Genomic DNA, 19,866 nt, shown 5'->3' on the forward strand with positions numbered 1-19,866 from the left:
TCAGGACAGAACGCCTCCCACCCTGCAAGTCTAACCTATATTCTCTGTTCCTAGATGTATATTATTTCATAAATACCGAGTGATAAATTGTTCTCCTTAACCACTGAGGCCAGGACAAGAAGCTTAAATTGCAGCAAGGGAGTTTCAGGCTAGACATTAGGAAAAACTTCCTAACTGAAGGGTAGTTAAGCACTGGAACAAGTTACCTAGGAAGGTTGTGGAATCTAGTTAAGTACCTCCAATAATGAACAAGTTAGACAAACACCTGTTAGGGATGGTCTAGAAAATATTTAATCCTGCCTCAGTGTAGGGGACTGGACTAGATAACCTATCTAAGTCTCTTCCAATCCTTTGTTTCTATGGTTCTATTGTTTGCCTGCCCCCAGTTTGCCAAGCAATCCAGATCACTCTATATCATCGATCTGTCCTCTTCATTATTTATCACTCCCCCAATTTTTGGGTCAGCTACAAACTTTATTAGTGATGATTTTGTGTTTTTTATCAGTGACCTGGAAGAAAATGATAACTATCCTAGGACCACGAACAGATCTCTGCAGGATCCCCCTAGATACACAACCGCTCAATGATTGTTCCACATTTATAATTACATTTTGAGACCTACCAGTTAGCCAGCCTTTAATCCATTTAGTGTGTTCCATGTTAATTTTATATCATTCTAGTTTTTTAATCAAAATGTCGGTGGCACCACCATCTGTGGAGTAAGCTTGTGTGTGTCATTAGCAGTACACCAGGGAGATTAAATCCTTCTTTACTTGTGTGGAGAAGAGAAGTCCACCTTCAGAGTACAGCAGAACCCACTAACTGGTGCAGGCCCAAAGATTCCCAGCAATGCACTAGCAGCTCTGCTATCTGTTACTGGAAACAGGCTGTAGATGACAGACAGGACTCAGTGGTCTAGGTTTCTGGAAGCAAGACCTGATTTCATACAATTTAGATTTTAGTACTTTCAATTAATTTTTAGACAATGGAACAAGAGACCATCCCAAGCAGATCTCCTATTTATTTTAAAGGCACCCTGTATTAGTGAGCATAAGCAGGAGGCATGCATCCATGGCACCCTTGCCTCTACTGGGCATTCCTGTGAACCTGATCCCTTTGTACTTTACTGATGTTCTAAACAACTGTGACTTTGGCTCGTTCCTGCTGCCCATTGAATGCTGACCTCTCTTCTCACTGTTGTAAAGCAAAAATATTAGGACTGTGTGCAGGTAGTGAGCAAATTAAAAAGCACCCACAGCCCATTAGTGATGTGAGAAGTGCACCTACTGTAAGCCCAATCTATGATTAAGGAGAGTCATTACTTACGACAAATTCACCCTGTGTAAACAGAACATGGGGAAAAACAACAGTTACTCCCTTTGAAAATCACCATATAAACCTAGAACCAGACCTTCATGGCTCATCTAGTGGCTGCAAGGGTCTGCCTCCAGAATGCCATTGACTTCGGAGGTGGAGGGCAGTAAGTGGCACCACCTAGATTTAACTATCCATTTGCATGGAGCAGCTTGCAGAATCAGGACCCCAGTCCCATCCTTGCCAGTAGCTGGTTACAGTTACCACACTGTATTGAGACCCACCCAGGCCTTTGCAGCCACTCTGGCTCTCTCCCCTCCCATCCCACTAACAGAGGGAAAGGGCTTTACCTTGGGATCGGTTCGGAGTGGAGTGTTGTGTTTGATGAAGGATTTCTTTATATTACTTTGCCCCACCGAACTTGGGGTCATCAGCAGCTGGTTCTTCTGCACAGTATGTAAAAAGGTCTTAAATGGACGCACAACCTGTGAAGAGAGCACAGAGAGTACTGGTAGCTGAAGGAGAAGGGAAGAGTCCTAGAGGAAGTATGCTGGGGCTGGGACTCTGCCTCACTTTGCTGGCTGGACAGAGTGGCGATGGAGTCTTTTTTCTTGGAGGGGAGAGCCCGCCTTCCTCTGCTTGCTGCCCATCATACAGCTCATCCACGGCTTTCTTGTAACTTGGCTTTCTCCTGCAAAAGTTAATACATATCTATTACACAGTGACCCAACAGAGGAAATTCTTCTCCTGATCTTAGCAGCACTCATGATTCACACTGTCACAGTTCCAGGGTTAACTGCACCCCAGTATCCGTTGTGGTCTCAAGTGCACCCCCCTGAGGACTCAGACCTCTAGTCAGCTCCTCTCTCGGGAAGGGAACATGCATGGTTCTTCCTCCAGACCAGACTTTTAGGGCTGCAGTTCCCTTGCAATCCGCTTTGTTTATCCCACCAGGTCTGACTTTAATTTAGCACTAGCAGTTCTCTCTCAGGAATAATGACAGTTAACCAGCAACCAGACAGCTTTCCCAAAGCCCAAAATATTTATTAGGGTAAAACAGGGATGGGCAAACTACGTTTTAAGCCGGCCCGAAAGCTCCTCCTGGGGAGATGGGTCTGACTTTGCCCTGCTCTGGCACTCCAGCCGGGGCGCCGGGTTGGGGGCCGCACCACGCGGCTCGGCCCCACCCTGGCGCTCCAGCCGGGGGCCGCTCCACACGGCTCCCAGAAGCCATGGCATGTCCCCGCTACGGCTTCTACACACTGCGATGGCCCCCTCCGGCACTCCAATGGGAGCTTCAGAGGCAGCGCCTACAGATGGGGCAGCGTGCAGAGCTGCCTGCCCAAGTCTCAGCATAGGAGCCAGAGAAGGGACATGCCACTACTTCTGGGAGTCACTTGAGGTAAGCGCTGCTCGGAGCCTGCACCCCTGAGCCTCTTCCCACACCCTAACCTCCTGCCCCAGCCCTGATCCCCTTCCTGCTCTCCAAGCCCCTTGATCCCAGCCCAGCGTACCCTCCTGCACCCCAAACCTTTCATCCCCAGCCCCACCCCAGAGCCCACACCCCCAGCCAGAACCTGCACCCCTTCCCGCACCCCTGCCCCAATTTTGTGAGAATTCATGGCCCACCATACAATTTCTATTTACAGATGTGGCCCTCAGGCCAAAAAGTTTTCCCACCCCGAGATAAAAGCATTACTCAGAAAACAAATTAACAGTTTACATGCATGCTAAGCTCTATCAGGTATTACCCATCACCCACAGAAAAGTTTGTCAGTTCCGTGTTCCACGGTGAGTCTGAGTCAGACCAGGCTGACTCTTTATATAGTTTTGGGGGCTTTGTCTCCAGGTCTCCTGATCCAGGTTTGAAAGAAATCAGTCCAGGGCCCTTCCTCCAGGAAGCAAAGCGTCAAAGGGATGAGTACCTGCATAACTAGCACTGGGCGTCTGCATTAATTCCCCAAGTGATTCCAGATTCCATGGGAAACTCTCCCAATGAGGCAGGAACAAAAAGCTACCTACAGACTAGTGTATCAATAACGCTATGAATATCCCATAGGCAAAGCAAAATATTTTAAATCTTTCAAAAATATATATCCACAAAACTATGTGTATCAGAGCTTTTAAAAGCAATTGTCTGGTGATCTGGTACAATTACCTGGCTAATGAGGTATTATAACGCCATGCTAGGAGATGTGGATTAAAACCCTTCTTCAGAGATACAGAAAAGCTTTCACTGAAGCCCTATAATGTTGAATGAAGTCAATCCAGCCCACCCAGACTATTTCCCCTTCCCTCTGAAGAGAATGTACCTGACACTCTGGGGCTGTTCCTGGGTCTCATCACTCTTATCGGAACGGCTCTCTGCAGAGAAAGAGTTACAGTTAATTCCATCTAAAAGGTTCCCTTCAGGAGAGTCCAAAGCCAGAGTCATCCGGCCTAGCAGCTCACCCCCTGAGTACATTGCTGGGAACCTCTTTTGCTGTTGCCATGAACTTAACAGAAAGTGACTTAGCCACCTCCAAACCCCAGCACTCTGACCAATACAAAGTGTTATCTTTACAAAACACTGTAGGGAACAGCGCACAAACGTTGTCTGTGGTATGCACTATGCTCTGGCCTTCTGCATGTAGATCCACCGAGATAACAGCCTCCATCAAACCATAAGAGGTTTCAGATCCTCCTTCCCTACCCATGTAAGATATAACAATCCTCCAACCTTCTAATGGGAAAGCACATTTACCACATTTCCTGAAGGAAAAACTATAACAAAAGAGTCCAGCACGGCCAAATGTCACTTGGTTTGAGACGGGGTAGTGAACTGGCAGACCGTAGGCCACATCTAGACCACCAGACACTTTTGAATTGACCACATCATTTTATTTATTTATTATCATTATTGTTTTTGCCATGTGAAAACTGTTTCTGACTACTCCCAGTTTGAGAGATCAGACCAGTTTCTTGCACAAGGAACCTGGTCAATAGAATGTGAGACAAATTAACCAACCCTCAAAGCAGAGTCTTGCCCTTTCCTGAACCTCAGTCAGCAATGGGGCTCTGGAAGAGAGTTACCTGTACTGCTCCCCTCCTGCTGCTCTGCCTGGACAAGGTTGCCAACGGCTGTCTTGGCATTCCTAGAACGAAGGGACATCCTGGGGCCTTGGGGATCCTGCAGAAAAGGCAACTGGATTTCAGTGTGATGCCCACAGAGAGAAATAAAAACTCAGTCAGCATTTTAAAGTATTCTGTGTCCTGCTGGCAAAGGCAAAGCACTGGGAACACAACAGGTACAGACCCTTGGAGTGAAGTCCCACCCTGCAACTGTGAGAGAGAGAAAGCCCCATCTGAGTAACAAGCTGCAGCACTGACGTAAATAGCAGCTGTTCGCATAGAACACAAGAGTGGCCACAATATGCAGGGATTTTTTTGCTCATATTGAGCTGGCTGAACACAGATCATCTGACACCCAAGACAGTCAAGGCTGGATAACTGCTGATTGCAGCCTTTTTTCCAGGCAAGGGCAGATCAACATTCCATGTGGTGATTGTGCGCCTGTTACTTCAGATACCTAATTCCATGCTAAGAGGTTGGAGGAACATAGAAGAGCTCTATTTTATTAATATGACGTGTATCTTGCTGTCTGCTACATGGGTGTGTGTCACAGGGTGGGGCCTGGGCCCTTTAAGAGGGAACTGGGTCAGTCCACCTGTGTCTCATTAACAGGCTCACAATGGAGCCTGACAGAGAGCAGATGGTATCTATAAAGAGCCAGCAAGGAAGCTGCAGAGTGTTAGCAGGCTCCTGCAGCAGTGTTTGAGACACCAGGGAACAAGACTGCAGCCAGACAGAGCTGGGAGCAGCCTGCTAAAAGCAGGGAATTGAGTTGGCCTGGTAATTCTGTGAGCATCCAGTGGATGAGGAACTGCTTAGAGGAGTTTGGGATTATTATGTGCCTATAGCAAACATGTACATAGAGAGTGAGCTCTGGAAGACAGTGCTTATGCTGCCAGAATGCTGCTTGTTTCAGGGAGCCCATCTACAGCAGGCACAGATGAGACCTCCTGAGACTAAACTAAGCGTAGGTGGTGGTGAGGTGCCTCACATCCCTGGATAGCTCTGGGAAATGTCCCAGGGAGGCAGGTCTGCAGAGAAACAGACTAACCTGGTCCTCAGAAGAGCAGGAGCATGACGGATAAGTCAGACCTCCCTAACAGTTAGCATTTCCCTCAGGCTTTAGGTAACACAATATGCCTGTAGGATTTTTTTTTAAATTGTTGTTTTAACCCTTCTGATTCCTATATCCCTATGGCAATTGGAGAAAAATACTTTGCTTTGAAGAGGCTGTTCAGTCACTACATTTTCATACTGATCTCAGGCCCCCAAAGGGAAGTCTCTGGCAGGTACCAAACACTGTTGGTAAAGGGGGATGCTGTAACCCCATGATCCAGTCTAAAAATGGGGTGAATCACAGGATTCTACCCAGAGAAGAGGAGCTGGTACTGGGCCAGGGATTTAAGGAATTGAAGACAGCTGAGGAAAGAGCAAGTGATTCTGAAACAAGTGCTCACACAATCTTGGGGCTTTTCCTCATAAGACCAACTGAAGGGAGCACAAATCAGGGAGGGAGTGGTTTCAGCTTACATGGTAGTTACAATATTCAGTAGTTCTCCAATATGCAGAAATGGACACGCCCTTCAATTAGACCTAAATATTATTTAAAGGTCAACAGGAAAGTTCTGAAAGTTGCACTCTAAGTTCCCAATTTAGTAACCGTGTACAGACAGAACAACACTTTCAGTCAACAGTTCAGTCAAAACACTTTCCACTACCATGAAAAGTCATTTGTTTGCCTGCTGAGGTAAGGGCTGAAGATTCTGAGTTTTCCCACCAAGTTTCTGATCACCATCAGCACATAAAACTGAACCAGGAAACAGGAGCCAAAGTCTCCCCCAAATTCTTGCTGTGCTCTGGAACAGTGATGCCATCAATGTTCCCAGGACAAGTTGAACTAAGGAGCTGATGGACAAAAAATGGCTTTTCATAGCTCTCCCTCAGTATTTACACTGCATCAGCCCAACCCAGATCTTACCTCCTTACAGGGGATGGTAGATTCCAGCTCAGACCTGGAAGAAAGAGTTAGATGCTTAGCGGCAAAAACAGTACCAGCTCAGACCTGTCTGCGAGCAATAATACATTTTATGCCAGGATAACCATTGAAGAAATCCTCCAACCGTGAAATTCAATGCATTTATTTATGCACAAGAACACCACTCCAAGCAGACATTGCTTTTAAAATAAGCCAACACAGAAATCTTCCCTTTCCCAAACTCGAAGAATGAACCAGCTAAGAGCACAAATGAAGGAGTTACTCAGCGCTCTGGAGTAGAGGGTCTCAACCTTTTTCTTGCTGAGGCCTCCCTCAATATGCTATAAAAACACCAGGGCCCAGCGGGGGGGGGACACAACTCAGGGTTCCGCGCTGGGGTGCGACCCTTGGGCATAGGCATAGTTTTACTTCTATTTGGGGAGAGGGGACAAGAGCTGGCAGGGCTTGAGACAACTCCACACAGTGGGGTCCAGGGAGGGAGCATCACCTCCACCCCCGACTCACTCAAGAGGCCACCCAGGCTGTGGGGGGACGGAACCAAAATATATAACTCAAAGGGGGAGACTCAGTTTAAAAAGTCTGAAAACCGCTCAGGGTGCAGGGAGGGGGTAGCTAGGGGTTGTATGAAGTGAGGGGCTAGCTCAGGGCGCAAGCAGGGGGTAGCTAGGGGCTGTGTATGGGGGGAGGAGACTGGGGCTCCCAGAGCTGCTCCCAACTTTGGGAAGGGGGGTGCTGGGGCTCCCGGCTTTTGCCCCCGCTGCTCCCGGCTTGTGCGGGAGGAGAGCTTTGCCGGCTTCAGCCCCACGCTGCTCCCGGCTTCAGCGCTGGGGCTCAGGGCACTGGGTTTCAGCTGCGGGGCTCCACGGCCCCCCTGAAAGGGCTTATGGGCCCTCGGTTGAGAACCACTGCTCTGGAGCATCAGATATTTCTTCCTCTAGAGCAGGGATAATCAATTATTTTTGTCAAGGTCCAAATTCCTTGGTCAAAGTATAGTCAAGGTCCAGATTCCAGAGAAAATACAAAAACAATAATGATGATAGTAATAAATAAATAATAATAATAATAAGTGATAAAAGGTGCTCTGATGCAGAGGATTGATCTGACTGGCCTGAATCTGAAGAGGCCCCTATCCTTCTTAGGACCCTAAAATCCACAGAACCCAAATGCAATTGGGGGATTCTTTGTTGGGGCACCTTTCTTGCCACCCACCCTCTTGTAACTGAGAGCTGCTTTTCTCAGCCACAGTCAGACTTCAGGACCTTAGCTGGCAGAACCCATTTTATTAGTTCCTTATGGAGCACCTTTGCTCGAGAATGAACCCTTTTAGCCTGGGATTCTTCATCAGGCTTCAGCTCTAACACAGACTTAGAGATCACCCTCCCTGTGTCCAGAGGCTCCCTTTCGGAACAGGATCTCCCAGAACCTCTTGGAGGAGCAGGCTCTGGAGCAGAGTGTTATAGTTCTTTTGGGCCCTTTTTGAAAAGGCTTTTACAAACATCACAGCCTTTAGCCAAATGCCTTTCTCCAATGCCTAAATAGCACTTTCCAAGACCATCTGAAACGGAGGAACATTGTGAGGCAAGAGGAACAATCTTGTCAACCCTAATTTCTTGCATGGGTTTGCAACCTTGGCCAAAACTGAAGGCAACAAAATGCAATGAAATAGTAAGAAATGCACTATACTAAAATTTAGATTTAATATCAGGTAGTTTAACTATTTACACTAGACTCTAGAAGCTCAAATTTGAGAGAAAAGCCTGGTTCTGTAGTTGCTCTGGCTAGTAAGGAACAGGAAGACCACTTGAGCAGCTCCTCCAGATGTGGCCTGGAGAGCTGGATGGGCCTCAAGAATATTTGGGGAATGGAGAAACCTTGCATGAGTAGCCTTACCTGACTTTGACGTTTTTTTCTTCATCCGTAAGGCTCTCCACAGAGCTGTGACCTGAGGGGAAAAAAGAGCATGAAACACAAAATGTAAATAAACAAGTCCCAGAAAAGACTATTCCTGTCAATCAAGCTCAGAACCTGGGACCTGCACATCTATCAGGCTAGGGTATTTTGAGAAGGTTCTTGCTACAAATTATCATATTTTAATAAATGCAAGCAGCCACTGGATTCCACAAATTGCTTTACAAATGGGGTGAACTAATTTTGGAACTACAAGAAGACTGCCTTCCTTTATTGCCCCAGAAATGGATAAGCTCCCCATATCACTCAGATTTAAAGAGCAGTCTCTCCTCAATCAAGACAACAGCCTAACTTATATATAGGTCTATGAGTAAACTACTGAACAAAAACTTTTGCCTGCCCCAGCAACCGATGTATTTATTTTTGTTGTCATTGTGAAGCACTAATGAACATTCAATACTTGCTGACAGTTATGAATCAGATTCCCATAGTGCAGTTCTCTCTCTAGAATGGTACAAGCAAAGTACATGAACATAGATTGGCTCAGCAAAGCAAGATCTACCTGCTGCCAACCCCTCCATGAGTATTTACTCAACTCCATTGAGTATTTACATCAAACAAAGTGTTTAGATTTGGATATTCACTGTGGAAGGCCCTGTCCATCCTACATGCATTTTTAAGCCATTTTACAGATGCATTAAGAGCAAAAACCCCTGCAAGAGGCTTACTCACGGTTTACTCTACTGAAGGCCAAATTGTCAGCAATGGATTCCAATTGACGACAACTGTTTAAGTCAAGGTGGGCAAACTACAGCTCACGGGCCAAACCTGGCCCACCAGCCATTTTAATCCGGCCCTCAAGCTCCCACTGGGGAGCGGGGTCTGGGGCTTGCCCCACTCCAGTCAGGGAGCATGATTGGGGACCGCTCCACGTGGCTCCCGGAAGCAGCGGCATGGGCCCCCTCCGGTTCCTACACTTAGCGACAGCCAGGGGGCTCTGCTCTGAATGCCGCTCCCGCAGCTCCCATTGGCCAGGAACTGCGGTCAATGAGAGCTGCAGGGGCGGTGCCTGCGGATGGGGCAGTGTACAGAACCACATGGCTACACCTCCGTGTAGGAGCCGGAGAAGGGACAATGCTGCTGCTTCCAGGAGCTGCTTGAGGTAAGCGCCGCCCGCAGCCTACACCCCTGAGCCTCTCACCATGCCCCAACCCTGATTCCCCCAGCCCTCCAAACCCCTTGATCCCAGCCCAGAGCAACCTCCTGCACCCCAAACCTCTCATCCCCAGCCCCACCCCAGAGCCTGCACCCCAATCCCCTGCTTCAGCCCCAATCCCCCTCCTGCCCTCCAAACAGCTTGGTCCCAGTCCGGAGCCCTCCTACATCCCAAACTCCTCATCCCGAGCCTCACCCCCAGAGCCCACCCCACCCCCCAGCCTGAAGTCCCCTCCTGCACCCTGAACTCATTTCTGGCCCCAACCCAGAGTCCGCACCCCCTTCCTGCACTCCAACCCCAATTTTGTGAGCATTCATGGCTTGCTATACAATTTCTATTCCCAGATGTGGCCCTTGGGCCAAAAAGTTTGCCCACCCCTGGTTTAAGTGCTAACATAAACTGTACAAAACTGTTTTCAATAGTGACCCACGGAGATCCATGCTGAGAATATTGTCAGCACCGCTTCCATCTCCTTGTCTACAGAGTGCTTTGGGCAGAGTCTGTGCTGCAGAAATTTATACAGAATTCCCCAGATTCTGCTGAGCCATTGTCAGGACCCATGAGAACCACAGTGTAGACAAGGCCACAGCCTCTAGCATGATTCTAAAGAAATGGTTTAATTGAAACAATTTAGCAGTTGTGTTAATGGTGCATATTAAACTGTGAAAGCTCTTCTGTTTGTGCTACAGATCTATCTTCAAGAGTCATGGAAGTCCTCAGCTAAAAAACATAGATCAGTGGCTCCCAAACTGAGGGCCATCAGCAGTGACCCCTGTGCGGAGGACGCCATTTTGCTTTGCACAGTGTGTCCTCGCACGTATGTTACATGCGAGGTCATGATACACAAGGGACACCATTTTGCACTACAAAACTGAATCCACTATGCTCTCTGGGATCCCCAGAGGAAGTACTTCATCAAAATAGGGTTGTGATGGCAAAAAGTTTGGGAACCCCCTGAGGTAGGGCAATAGAACTGAAAAAAAATGTTAGCGTAGCAGCTCTCTCTCTTAGGGTTGGGTATTTGATCAGTTGAAAAATAATTGGTTAATGACCAGTGTAATACTGTCAAATAATGTCAAAATATTCATATTTTAAAGTACTAATTTATTAGAACAGTAACTAAAGAGTAAGGACTTTAGTCTCCAACAAGCGTATAGCCTTAGATACTTAAGCCTAATTACAAAAAACAAGTTACTTAACTGAGTTGTTTTAACTAATAATGCAAAACACAATGAAATGCACTGTAATGCGATCAAAAAGGGTCACCACCTACAGCAGAGCATTCTTGCTGGAATATTTGGCGATATTTGATCATGGTCAAATAACAGGCAGTAAACTGACCAGCCTGCCAAGTCTAGTCTTCCTATTTTCCACAATTAGTCTCATCACACAGCTTATCTCCAAACCTTCTTTAGATGCAAGGGAAAGACTGTGGTGTTTACACTTCAGGAGTCTCCTACTCATTCTCCTGGTGTTTGTTTACTTTTTGCATTTCACTCCGCTCCATAACAGAGCCAGAAAGTGAAACTCCTGCATAAAACAATGTTTGCTTCCCAGCAAGGCAAAATGGGGATCTTTAAAATCCAATTATTCCCCCACAAACAAACATCAGTTCCCATTGCAAGTTATTAAAATTATATATATTTTCATGAGAACATTTCTAGTCATACTAGGTCTTGAAAACCCCCACCCCTCCTTGCCCTCCCAGAAAACGGGGGCTCCAAAACCACTGACCAGTTTCTGTTTAAAATAGCTACTTTGTTTCCAGGGGAAAGGCACAGGTCTTGAGGAGAGCCCACACCACCCCGTCAAGCTACAGGCAGCAGCAGTTTAAAAAGGGGAAATCATGTCCACTGGCTTTTTCTGCAACTTTACAACGGCAAGAGACTCCAGAGGAACAAATACCAGGACTACAGCTTAATAAATCACACTCTTACCATCTATACCAGCGGTGGGGCAATAATTTTCGCCAGGGGGCCACTCCACGAATTTTGGCAAGTCATCACGGGCCTCACATTTCTACTATATTAATGGAGGAGTGTGGGGTCTGGGAGGGAATTTGGGTGCAGGAGGGAGCTCTGGGCTGGTGCAGAGTGTTGGGGTGCAGGAGAGGGTGAGGGGTGTGGGCTCTGGGAGGGAGTTTGCTGCAGGAGGGGGCTCTGGGGCAAGGGAATGGGGTGCAGGAGGGGGTGTGAGGTGTAGACCAAGGGTTCTCAAACTGGGGGTCAGGACCCCTCAGGGGGTCATGAGGTTATTACATGGGGGGTCGTGAGCTGTCAGCCTCTATCCCAAACCCCACTTTGCCTCCAGCATTTATAATGGTGTTAAATATATAAAAATGTGGTTTTAGTTTATAAGGGGGGGGGGTCGCACTCAAAGGCTTGCTATGTGAAAGGGGTCATCAGTACAAAAGAACAGCCGTACTGGGTCAGACCAAAGGTCCATCTAGCCCAGTATCTGTCTACCAACAGTGGCCAATGCCAGGTGCCCCAGAGGGAGTGAACCTAACAGGCAATGATCAAGTGATCTCTCTCCTGCCATCCATCTCCATCCTCTGACAAACAGAGGCTAGGGACACCATTCCTTACCCATCCTGGCTAATAGCCATTTATGTACTTAACCACCATGAATTTATCCAGTTCTCTTTTAAACGCTGTTATAGTCCTAGCCTTCACAACCTCCTCAGGTAAGGAGTTCCACAAGTTGACCGTGCGCTGCGTGAAGAACTTCCTTTTATTTGTTTTAAACTTGCTGCCTATTAATTTAATTTGGTGACCCCTAGTTCTTGTATTATGGGAATAAGTAAATAACTTTTCCTTATCCACTTTCTCCACATCACTCATGATTTTATATACCTCTGTCATGTCCCACCTTAGTCTCTTCTTTTCCAAGCTGAAGAGTCCTAGCCTCTTTAATCTTTCCTCATATGGGACCCTCTCCAAACCCCTAATCATTTTAGTTGCCCTTTTCTGAACCTTTTCTAGTGCCAGTATATCCTTTTTGAGGTGAGGAGACCACATCTGTACACAGTATTCAAGATGTAGGCGTACCATGGATTTATATAAGGGCAATAATATATTCTCAATCTTATTCTCTATCCCCTTTTTAATGATTCCTAACATCCTGTTTGCTGTTTTGACCACCTCTGCACACGGCATGGACATCTTCAGAGAACTATCCACGATGACTCCAAGATCTTTTTCCTGACTCGTTGTAGCTAAATTAGCCCCCATCATATTGTATGTATAGTTGGGGTTATTTTTTCCATGTGCATTACTTTACATTTATCCACATTAAATTTTGTTTGCCATTTTGTTGCCCAATCACTTAATTTTGTGAGATCTTTTTTAAGTTCTTCACAGTCTGCTTTGGTCTTAACTATCTTGAGCAGTTTAGTATCATCTGCAAACTTCGCCACCTCACTGTTTACCCCTTTCTCCAGATCATTTATGAATAAATTGAACAGGATTGGTCCTAGGACTGACCCTTGGGGAACACCACTAGTTACCCCTCTCCATTCTGAGAATTTACCATTAATTCCTATCCTTTATTCCCTGTCTTTTAACCAGTTCTCAATCCATGAAAGGACCTTCCCTTTTATCCCATGACAGCTTAATTTATGTAAGAGCCTTTGGTGAGGGACCTTGTCAAAGGCTTTCTGGAAATCTAAATACACTATGTCCACTGGATCCCCCTTGTCCACATGTTTGTTGACCCCTTCAAAGAACTCTAAGAGATTAGTAAGACACGATTTCCCTTTACAGAAACCATGTTGACTATTGCTCAACAGTTTATGTTTTTCTATGTATCTGACAATTTTATTCTTAACTATTGTTTCGACTAATTTGCCCGGTACCGACATTAGACTTGCCGGTCTGTAATTGCCGGGATCACCTCTAGAGCCCTTTTTAAATATTGGTGTTACATTAGCTAACTTCCAGTCATTGGGTACCGAAGCCTATTTAAAGGACAGGTTACAAACCTTAGTTAATAGTTCCACAACTTCACATTTGAGTTCTTTCAGAACTCTTGGGTGAATGCCATCTGGTCCCGGTGACTTGTTAATGTTGAGTTTATCAATTAATTCCAAAACCTCCTCTAGTGACACTTCAATCTGTGACAGTTCTTCAGATTTGTCACCTACAAAAACCAGCTCATGTTTGGGAATCTCCCTAACATCCTCAGCCGTGAAGACTGAAGCAAAGAATCCATTTAGTTTCTCCACTATGACTTTATCGTCTTTAAGCGCTCCTTTTGTATCTCGATCATCAAGGGACCTCACTGGTTGTTTAGCAGGCTTCCTGCTTCTGATGTACTTAAAAAACATTTTATTACCACCTTTGGAGTTTTTGGCTAGCCGTTCTTCAAACTCCTCTTTGGCTTTTCTTATTACACTCTTGCACTTAATTTGGCAGTGTTTGTGCTCCTTTCTATTTGCCTCACTAGGATTTGACTTCCACTTTTTAAAGGAAGTCTTTCTATCTCTCAGGGCTTCTTTTACATGGTTGTTAAGCCATGGTGGCTCTTTTAGTTTTTTTACTGTGTTTCTTAATTTGTAATGTAATAATTGGAGATATACCAATCTCCTAGAACTGGAAGGGACCTTGAAAGGTCATCAAGTCCAGCCCCCTGCCTTCACTAGCAGGACCAAGTACTGATTTTTGCCCCAGATCCCTAAGTGGCCCCCTCAAGGATTGAACTCACAACCCTGGGTTTAGCAGGCCAATGCTCAAACCACTGAGCTATCCCTATGTTTGGGGTATACATTGAAATTGGGCCTCTATTATGGAAGCGGCTGCGGCCAGCTGCTGCTGGCATGTCTCTTCGTGCCCCTTGGAATGAGGGGAGAAGTGGGTCTCCGTGCGCTGCCCGCACCCGCAAGCACTGGTCCCGCAGCTTCCGTTGGCCAGTTTCCAGCCAATGGGAGCTGTGAGGACAGGGCGGGGGGCAACACACGGAGCCACCGCCCCCCCGCCAGCAGCATCCGGCCACTTCTAGGAGTGGCTTGGGGCCATAGCAGGCAGGCAGCCTGCCTGAGCGCCCCGTTGCACTGTGGGACTTTTAGCAGCCCAGACTCAGAGACTGTGAAGGGGCAGAGGAGGTCAGACAAATATTAGTCATGGTGGGCTGGACTGAAATGTTAGATGGGCCGGATTCGGCCCGTGGGCCATATTTTACTCACCCCTGATCTTCACGGATACTGACTATTTAAGTGACCAGTTACTGGCTAGAAGTGCTGGCTTTTGTGAAGTTAACACTGCACTATAGGTGTCACACTCAGATGAGTCTCTCTAGAACTGGAGCTTATTTTTAGCAAGCCAGTTTAAACACATTGACATTAACTGAAATGTATCTAGCCCAAGGATACCTGCTGTATCCACACTGAAGAAGTAACTCTATACTACAGCTTTCCAATGCTGAAGAAAAACAGGCAGAGTGCCTGGGAATGGAGCAAAGCAAAATTGCCTTGTAAACCTGAGAAACTTACGGATCACGCAGTTGGAGGCTAAAGATGATTGACGAGCTGCAATTCTCTTGGACCTCGCCCTGCTGACAGACTTCCGGATCATGCTTTCCCTTTTGCTGGCCAGAGAGTACTTCTCCGCCAATGAGGTCCGGCAGCTCATGGAGGTTCTGCACATCAGACTTCGACGAACAGAGTGACGGCTTGATTTGGAGCCTGTAGGGGTCCCCGTACCATCCTTTAAATCCTGGGAAAGTTCCTTTACTGACCCTTGGTTACCCTCTGGTCCCTGAGCAGAGACATCCATCTCCTCAGTGGCAGGCTCCCTATTTACAGTGGCTTTGCTAGTGACTGTATTTGCTATTTTTAATTTAGATGCACTCCGGCCTTCTCTTGCCCCCTTTGGCTTAGTAGTTTCAGGAATCAACAGCACAGAGGCTGCAGACGTAGGCTGCAGTTCTACCATCCCAGCTTTCTTGGGAGAGTCATCATCTGAACTCAGGACAATGACTTTGGAGACCATAGCACCTATCTTGGGCAGACTGCTCTTCAGATGCAACTCAGCACTATTGCGATCATTGACACTGATATCTACTAAGGGGACCCTGCCTTCCACTGGCCGGACAGCTGACTTCTCAGGGAGTGCCATAGAGTGCATATCAGAAACCACAGCCCGTGATCTTGTCACCCTTCGAGGCGGGGAGGCCTCTTCCATCACAGCCCTGATTATTTCCAGGTCCTCTTTGCTTCGCAGTCTTCTGGAACATCGTTTAGCAGATGCTCGCTTAATACTCCTCCTTGATAACCTAATAACAGAAACAGTGAAGCAAACTGGAGCCACATAAAAGCAAACATTTCATTTACATTTGCAGGCTAGAGCTGGAGATGACAGTTTTCTTTTTATCAAAAAGCACCTTTCTGTGGATGATTCCATTATTCTTTACTCCCTAGGCATTTATGGAAAAGTTGCTGTTGCTGTGTACACACCCATGTGTTAGTGATGATGTGTGGTTTGGGGCACTTACAAGACAAAATTGAGATGCTATAGAGAAAAGCAGCAAATTAACAGAAAGAGGTGGTGTCTGTACCGCTATATGTACCCCTTTTACAAGACTATCATAAAAGTTGTACAAAGTATACCTTGAGGTATCATTTGAAAACTCATGATTTGCTGATTATTACTGTCCTGTTGCACACATTTCAACAACACTACATGTAAAATTATGAGATTTTGCTGTATGATGGTTACTAAAATAGGCTGTATGTCTGGGTAACACCCACAAGCCAATTTCTCAGACACAAAGATACCATGCCAGCAAGATATTAAAGAGCCATTACCTACTTAAATAAAAACAACCATATGGGTCAGACCAAAGGTCCATCTCGCCCAGTATCCTGTCTCCCTACAATGCTTCAGAGGGAATGAACAGAACAGGTATCAAGTGATCCATCCCCTGTTGCCCATTCCCAGCTTCTGGCAAACCAAAGACTAGGGACACCATCCCTACCCATCTTAGCTAATAGTCATTGATGAACCTATCCTCCATACTTAATTGGACATTCACCAGCCTGCAGGGGAGGGGCCACAAGTATGTACAATTCATCTGAAGGATAGTTGGCAGCTCACATACCCAATGGAACTGCCTGACCCCATGACCCAGCAAAGACTCTTCTAGTACAAAGGGTTGGAGTATAAAAAGGCAGGGGGAGGGGGAAGGCCTCCTCTCCTCTCCTCTCCACCTTCCATCTCTCTGCTGATAACATCAATGAATATCTGAAGAACACTGAACTAAGGGGACTGGTCCCAGGCTGAAAGAAAATCCAGCCTGTGAACTGCAAACTATGAAAAGACAGTTACCTCTTCCGTAACTGGTGTTCAAGATGCGTTGCTCATGTCCATTCCATATATGGGGTGTGTGCTCACCACATGCACCGGCGCTGGAAGTTTTTCCCTCAGTGGTATCTGTAGGGGACTAGTTCTGGTATCCCTTGGAGTGGCACGTGTATCCCACAGTATAAGGGGCACCATTGGCTCCCTCCACCCTCAGGTTGCTCCCAGCTAGCCTGGCCTTTCTCGCTCGTTAATGGCTGCAACTACCGGGAAGCTTGGGGCCAGATAGGTGTATAAATATTCATGACCCTTCACCAGCACATAGTATTTTCGCTCTGCCCTTCTTGAAATGGGGGGGCAGGGATGAGGGGATCTGCCACAAGGAGTTAATAATTTTAGATTCCCCCTCATGTAAGGATAGCACCACCCTAGCCGGTGCCGTAAAGCAGAGGATGTCGAACAAGGAGTCCTATGTTTCCTCCAGCTCCTCAGCACGGATACACAAGTTAAAGGCAATGGTTTCAATAGTTCCTGATGTGCCTTAGCATCATCTTGTGGATCTGGGGGGAGGGGAGGCAGGGGTAATTGCTTCATCGGGGACGAGGAGGATGAGGTCGGTCGGTACCATGGGCTCCGCCACCTCTGGTGGTGGTCCTAGCGGCCATTACTCGGGGTCCAGGTGGACCTGAGTGGTTCCCCCTCCTGGGATGACTGTCTCTGGATGGGGGCAAGACACAGTAGCCAATGGCTTGTCTGAGGCCCCTGTCACCAATCTGGGCACTTGTAATGGGGAGCGGTGCTGCACAGATGGGGACTTGCGGAATGGTCCCAAGGCAGATTTGCCTGCAGGGCCTCAGGTGTTGAAGAGACATCCAGTTGCCTGAGGCCCACATCACTGTCCGGTGATGCAGGCATGGTCAGGGAGGGCTAGCCCACTATCTCTGAGCTGGGACCACACCCGCAGGAGGAGGATCGGAGCCATCCGCCTTGGGTCTTGGCTTACTTCCCAGCCTCTCCTTGCCCTTGCGATACGTAGGAGATCTTCCTCTCCTGGTCTTCTGTCACTTGGCAGGTGCCGGGGAGGGAGATTGGCACCGGTCTGTCGACGGTGCTGGTGGGGGGCACACTCCACACCAATGCCGCAGTGCTGGGAGCAGAGTCAGACTTTAGCTGCTCTGGTGCCAGAATTAGCGCAGACTCCATTGGAAGTGCTCTGAGACGTATGTCCCGCTCCTTCTTTGTCCAAGGTTTGAAGGCCTTACAAATTCAACACTTGTCGGTTATGTGGGACTCACTCAGGCACCTCAGATAAGTGCTGTGCAGGTCACTGATGGGCATAGGTTTTCTGCAGGAATTACAGGGTTTGTAGCCTGGGAACTGGGGCATGCCCCAACCCCCGTCTGAGTCCCGTTCAGCACTAACTTTTTATCTATCACTAAGGGTTTTCTAAAACTAATCGCAACTATTTACAACTTTTTTTTTTTTTTAAAGAACAGTTTGCTAACTACTGAGCAAGCAAGAAAGCTAGCCTAAGTAAAAGCAGTAAAGAGTCCTGTGGCACCTTATAGACTAACAGAAATTTTGGAGCATGAGCTTTCATGGGTGAATACCCACTTCATCAGATGCATGACGAAGTAGCAGATGTTCCAGCACCGTCACTGGCAAGAAGAAGGAACTGAGGGTGGAGGGAGCCGGCGGTGCCCCTTATACTATGCCATGTGTGCGCCACTCCAGGGGGCGCCGGAGCCAGTCCCCTACAGATACCACTGAGAGAAAAAACTTCTGGCACCACCAGTGCATGTGGCAAGCGCACACAACTAATATGGAATAGACATGAGCAAGCACTCCGAGAACTGAGAATTGCCTGGAGCATCTGGTGTAGTAAGAACGATGTTTGTTTCCAATCTTATTTAGCTTGGTAAAGTTTAGGAATTAGCTTGTGGTTGTATCTATTTCTTTTGTAACCAATTCTGACTTTTGTGCCTTACCACTTAAAATCTGTTTCTCTAGTTAATAAATGTGTCTATTGTTTTTTCTAAACCTGTGTGTTTGGAAAATTCCACTTGGGGTATCAAGGCTTGTGCATATCATTTTCTATTAATAAATGACAGACTTAATATGAGCTTGTATTGTCCAGGAGAGTGCTTAGCAGTGCAAGATGCATATTTTTGGGGCAAAGTCTGGGACTGGAGAGTTTGCTGGTGTTGCTCTGCAGTGTAATTCATGAGTTGCTGGCTATAGCACTCATGCAGTGTAACTGGGAGTAATTTACATGCTGGAGACTGTGTGAGAGCAGACCAGGAGTGGTTGCTCTCACAGCAAAGCAGTGTAAAGGCACCCCAGGTTGGAGAACTGAGGGGACACAGCTTTTCAGCAAGTCAAATGTAGGCTGCACCATCGGGAAAATGGATATTCATGGCATGTCTCCAACTCTGTCCTGAGGTAGTCACAACTGATTCTAGGTGGGTAGAGAGCAATGTAAGTAAGGGAATTAATGAAGCAAGATCCTGTTTTCACACAAGTTCTCATGCAGTAGTTAAGACCGGTTGCTTGGCATGGATTCTGAGATTTTTGTAATTTAAAAAAAGTCACAGAATCTTAGATGTCCTTTGCGCAACTTCTTGAGCAGTCTAACCAGCACTGCTACGTTACAGAATACTAGCAGTGCATGTATAGTTTGTTTAGGGCTGCTATAGTTAGAGAATATTAATAAGTGTGCATGCAGAACATTGTCTGTGCAGTTCAGTATTGTACTTTAAAGCAGCGTTTCTCAAATGTGGCCACCAGGGGTTTTTGCTGTGGCCACAACAGTTTCCTGGCCAGAGATGAAGGAGGGGGCAAAGCAGCAGCCCCTCCCTGCAGCACCAAGGGGCTTGGGGGAGGTCTTCAGTCCCATTCCCCTGTCCCATCTTCAGCTGCGGGTCTCTAGGGCTGGGCTTCACACACACACACACACACACACACACACACACACACGCTCCGGGGGTGGGCTTCAGCTCCACTGCCCCAGCTTCAGCCATGGGACT

The 19,866-nt window shown here is 47.0% G+C and overlaps 1 protein-coding gene across 2 annotated transcripts in view; it reads right to left on the reverse strand.

Moving 5' to 3' along the window:
- LOC120403938 (inner centromere protein-like) overlaps positions 1–19,866 on the reverse strand; it is a 30,412-nt gene that overhangs the window by 8,880 nt on the left and 1,666 nt on the right. The window contains exons 3-10 of one of the 2 annotated variants that reach the window (XM_039535947.1): positions 15,034–15,815; positions 8,312–8,363; positions 6,404–6,437; positions 4,387–4,483; positions 3,627–3,678; positions 1,888–2,005; positions 1,665–1,799; positions 1,327–1,338 (exon numbers count right to left, since the gene is read on the reverse strand). In XM_039535947.1, coding sequence (XP_039391881.1) covers positions 1,327–1,338; positions 1,665–1,799; positions 1,888–2,005; positions 3,627–3,678; positions 4,387–4,483; positions 6,404–6,437; positions 8,312–8,363; positions 15,034–15,815 — 1,282 coding nt within the window. The remainder of the gene's footprint in view (positions 1–1,326; positions 1,339–1,664; positions 1,800–1,887; positions 2,006–3,626; positions 3,679–4,386; positions 4,484–6,403; positions 6,438–8,311; positions 8,364–15,033; positions 15,816–19,866) is intronic. The other variant, XM_039535948.1, reaches the window with a different exon arrangement.

Source organism: Mauremys reevesii, linkage group 4, assembly GCF_016161935.1.
Source record: "Mauremys reevesii isolate NIE-2019 linkage group 4, ASM1616193v1, whole genome shotgun sequence".
Taxonomy (NCBI): domain Eukaryota; kingdom Metazoa; phylum Chordata; order Testudines; family Geoemydidae; genus Mauremys; species Mauremys reevesii.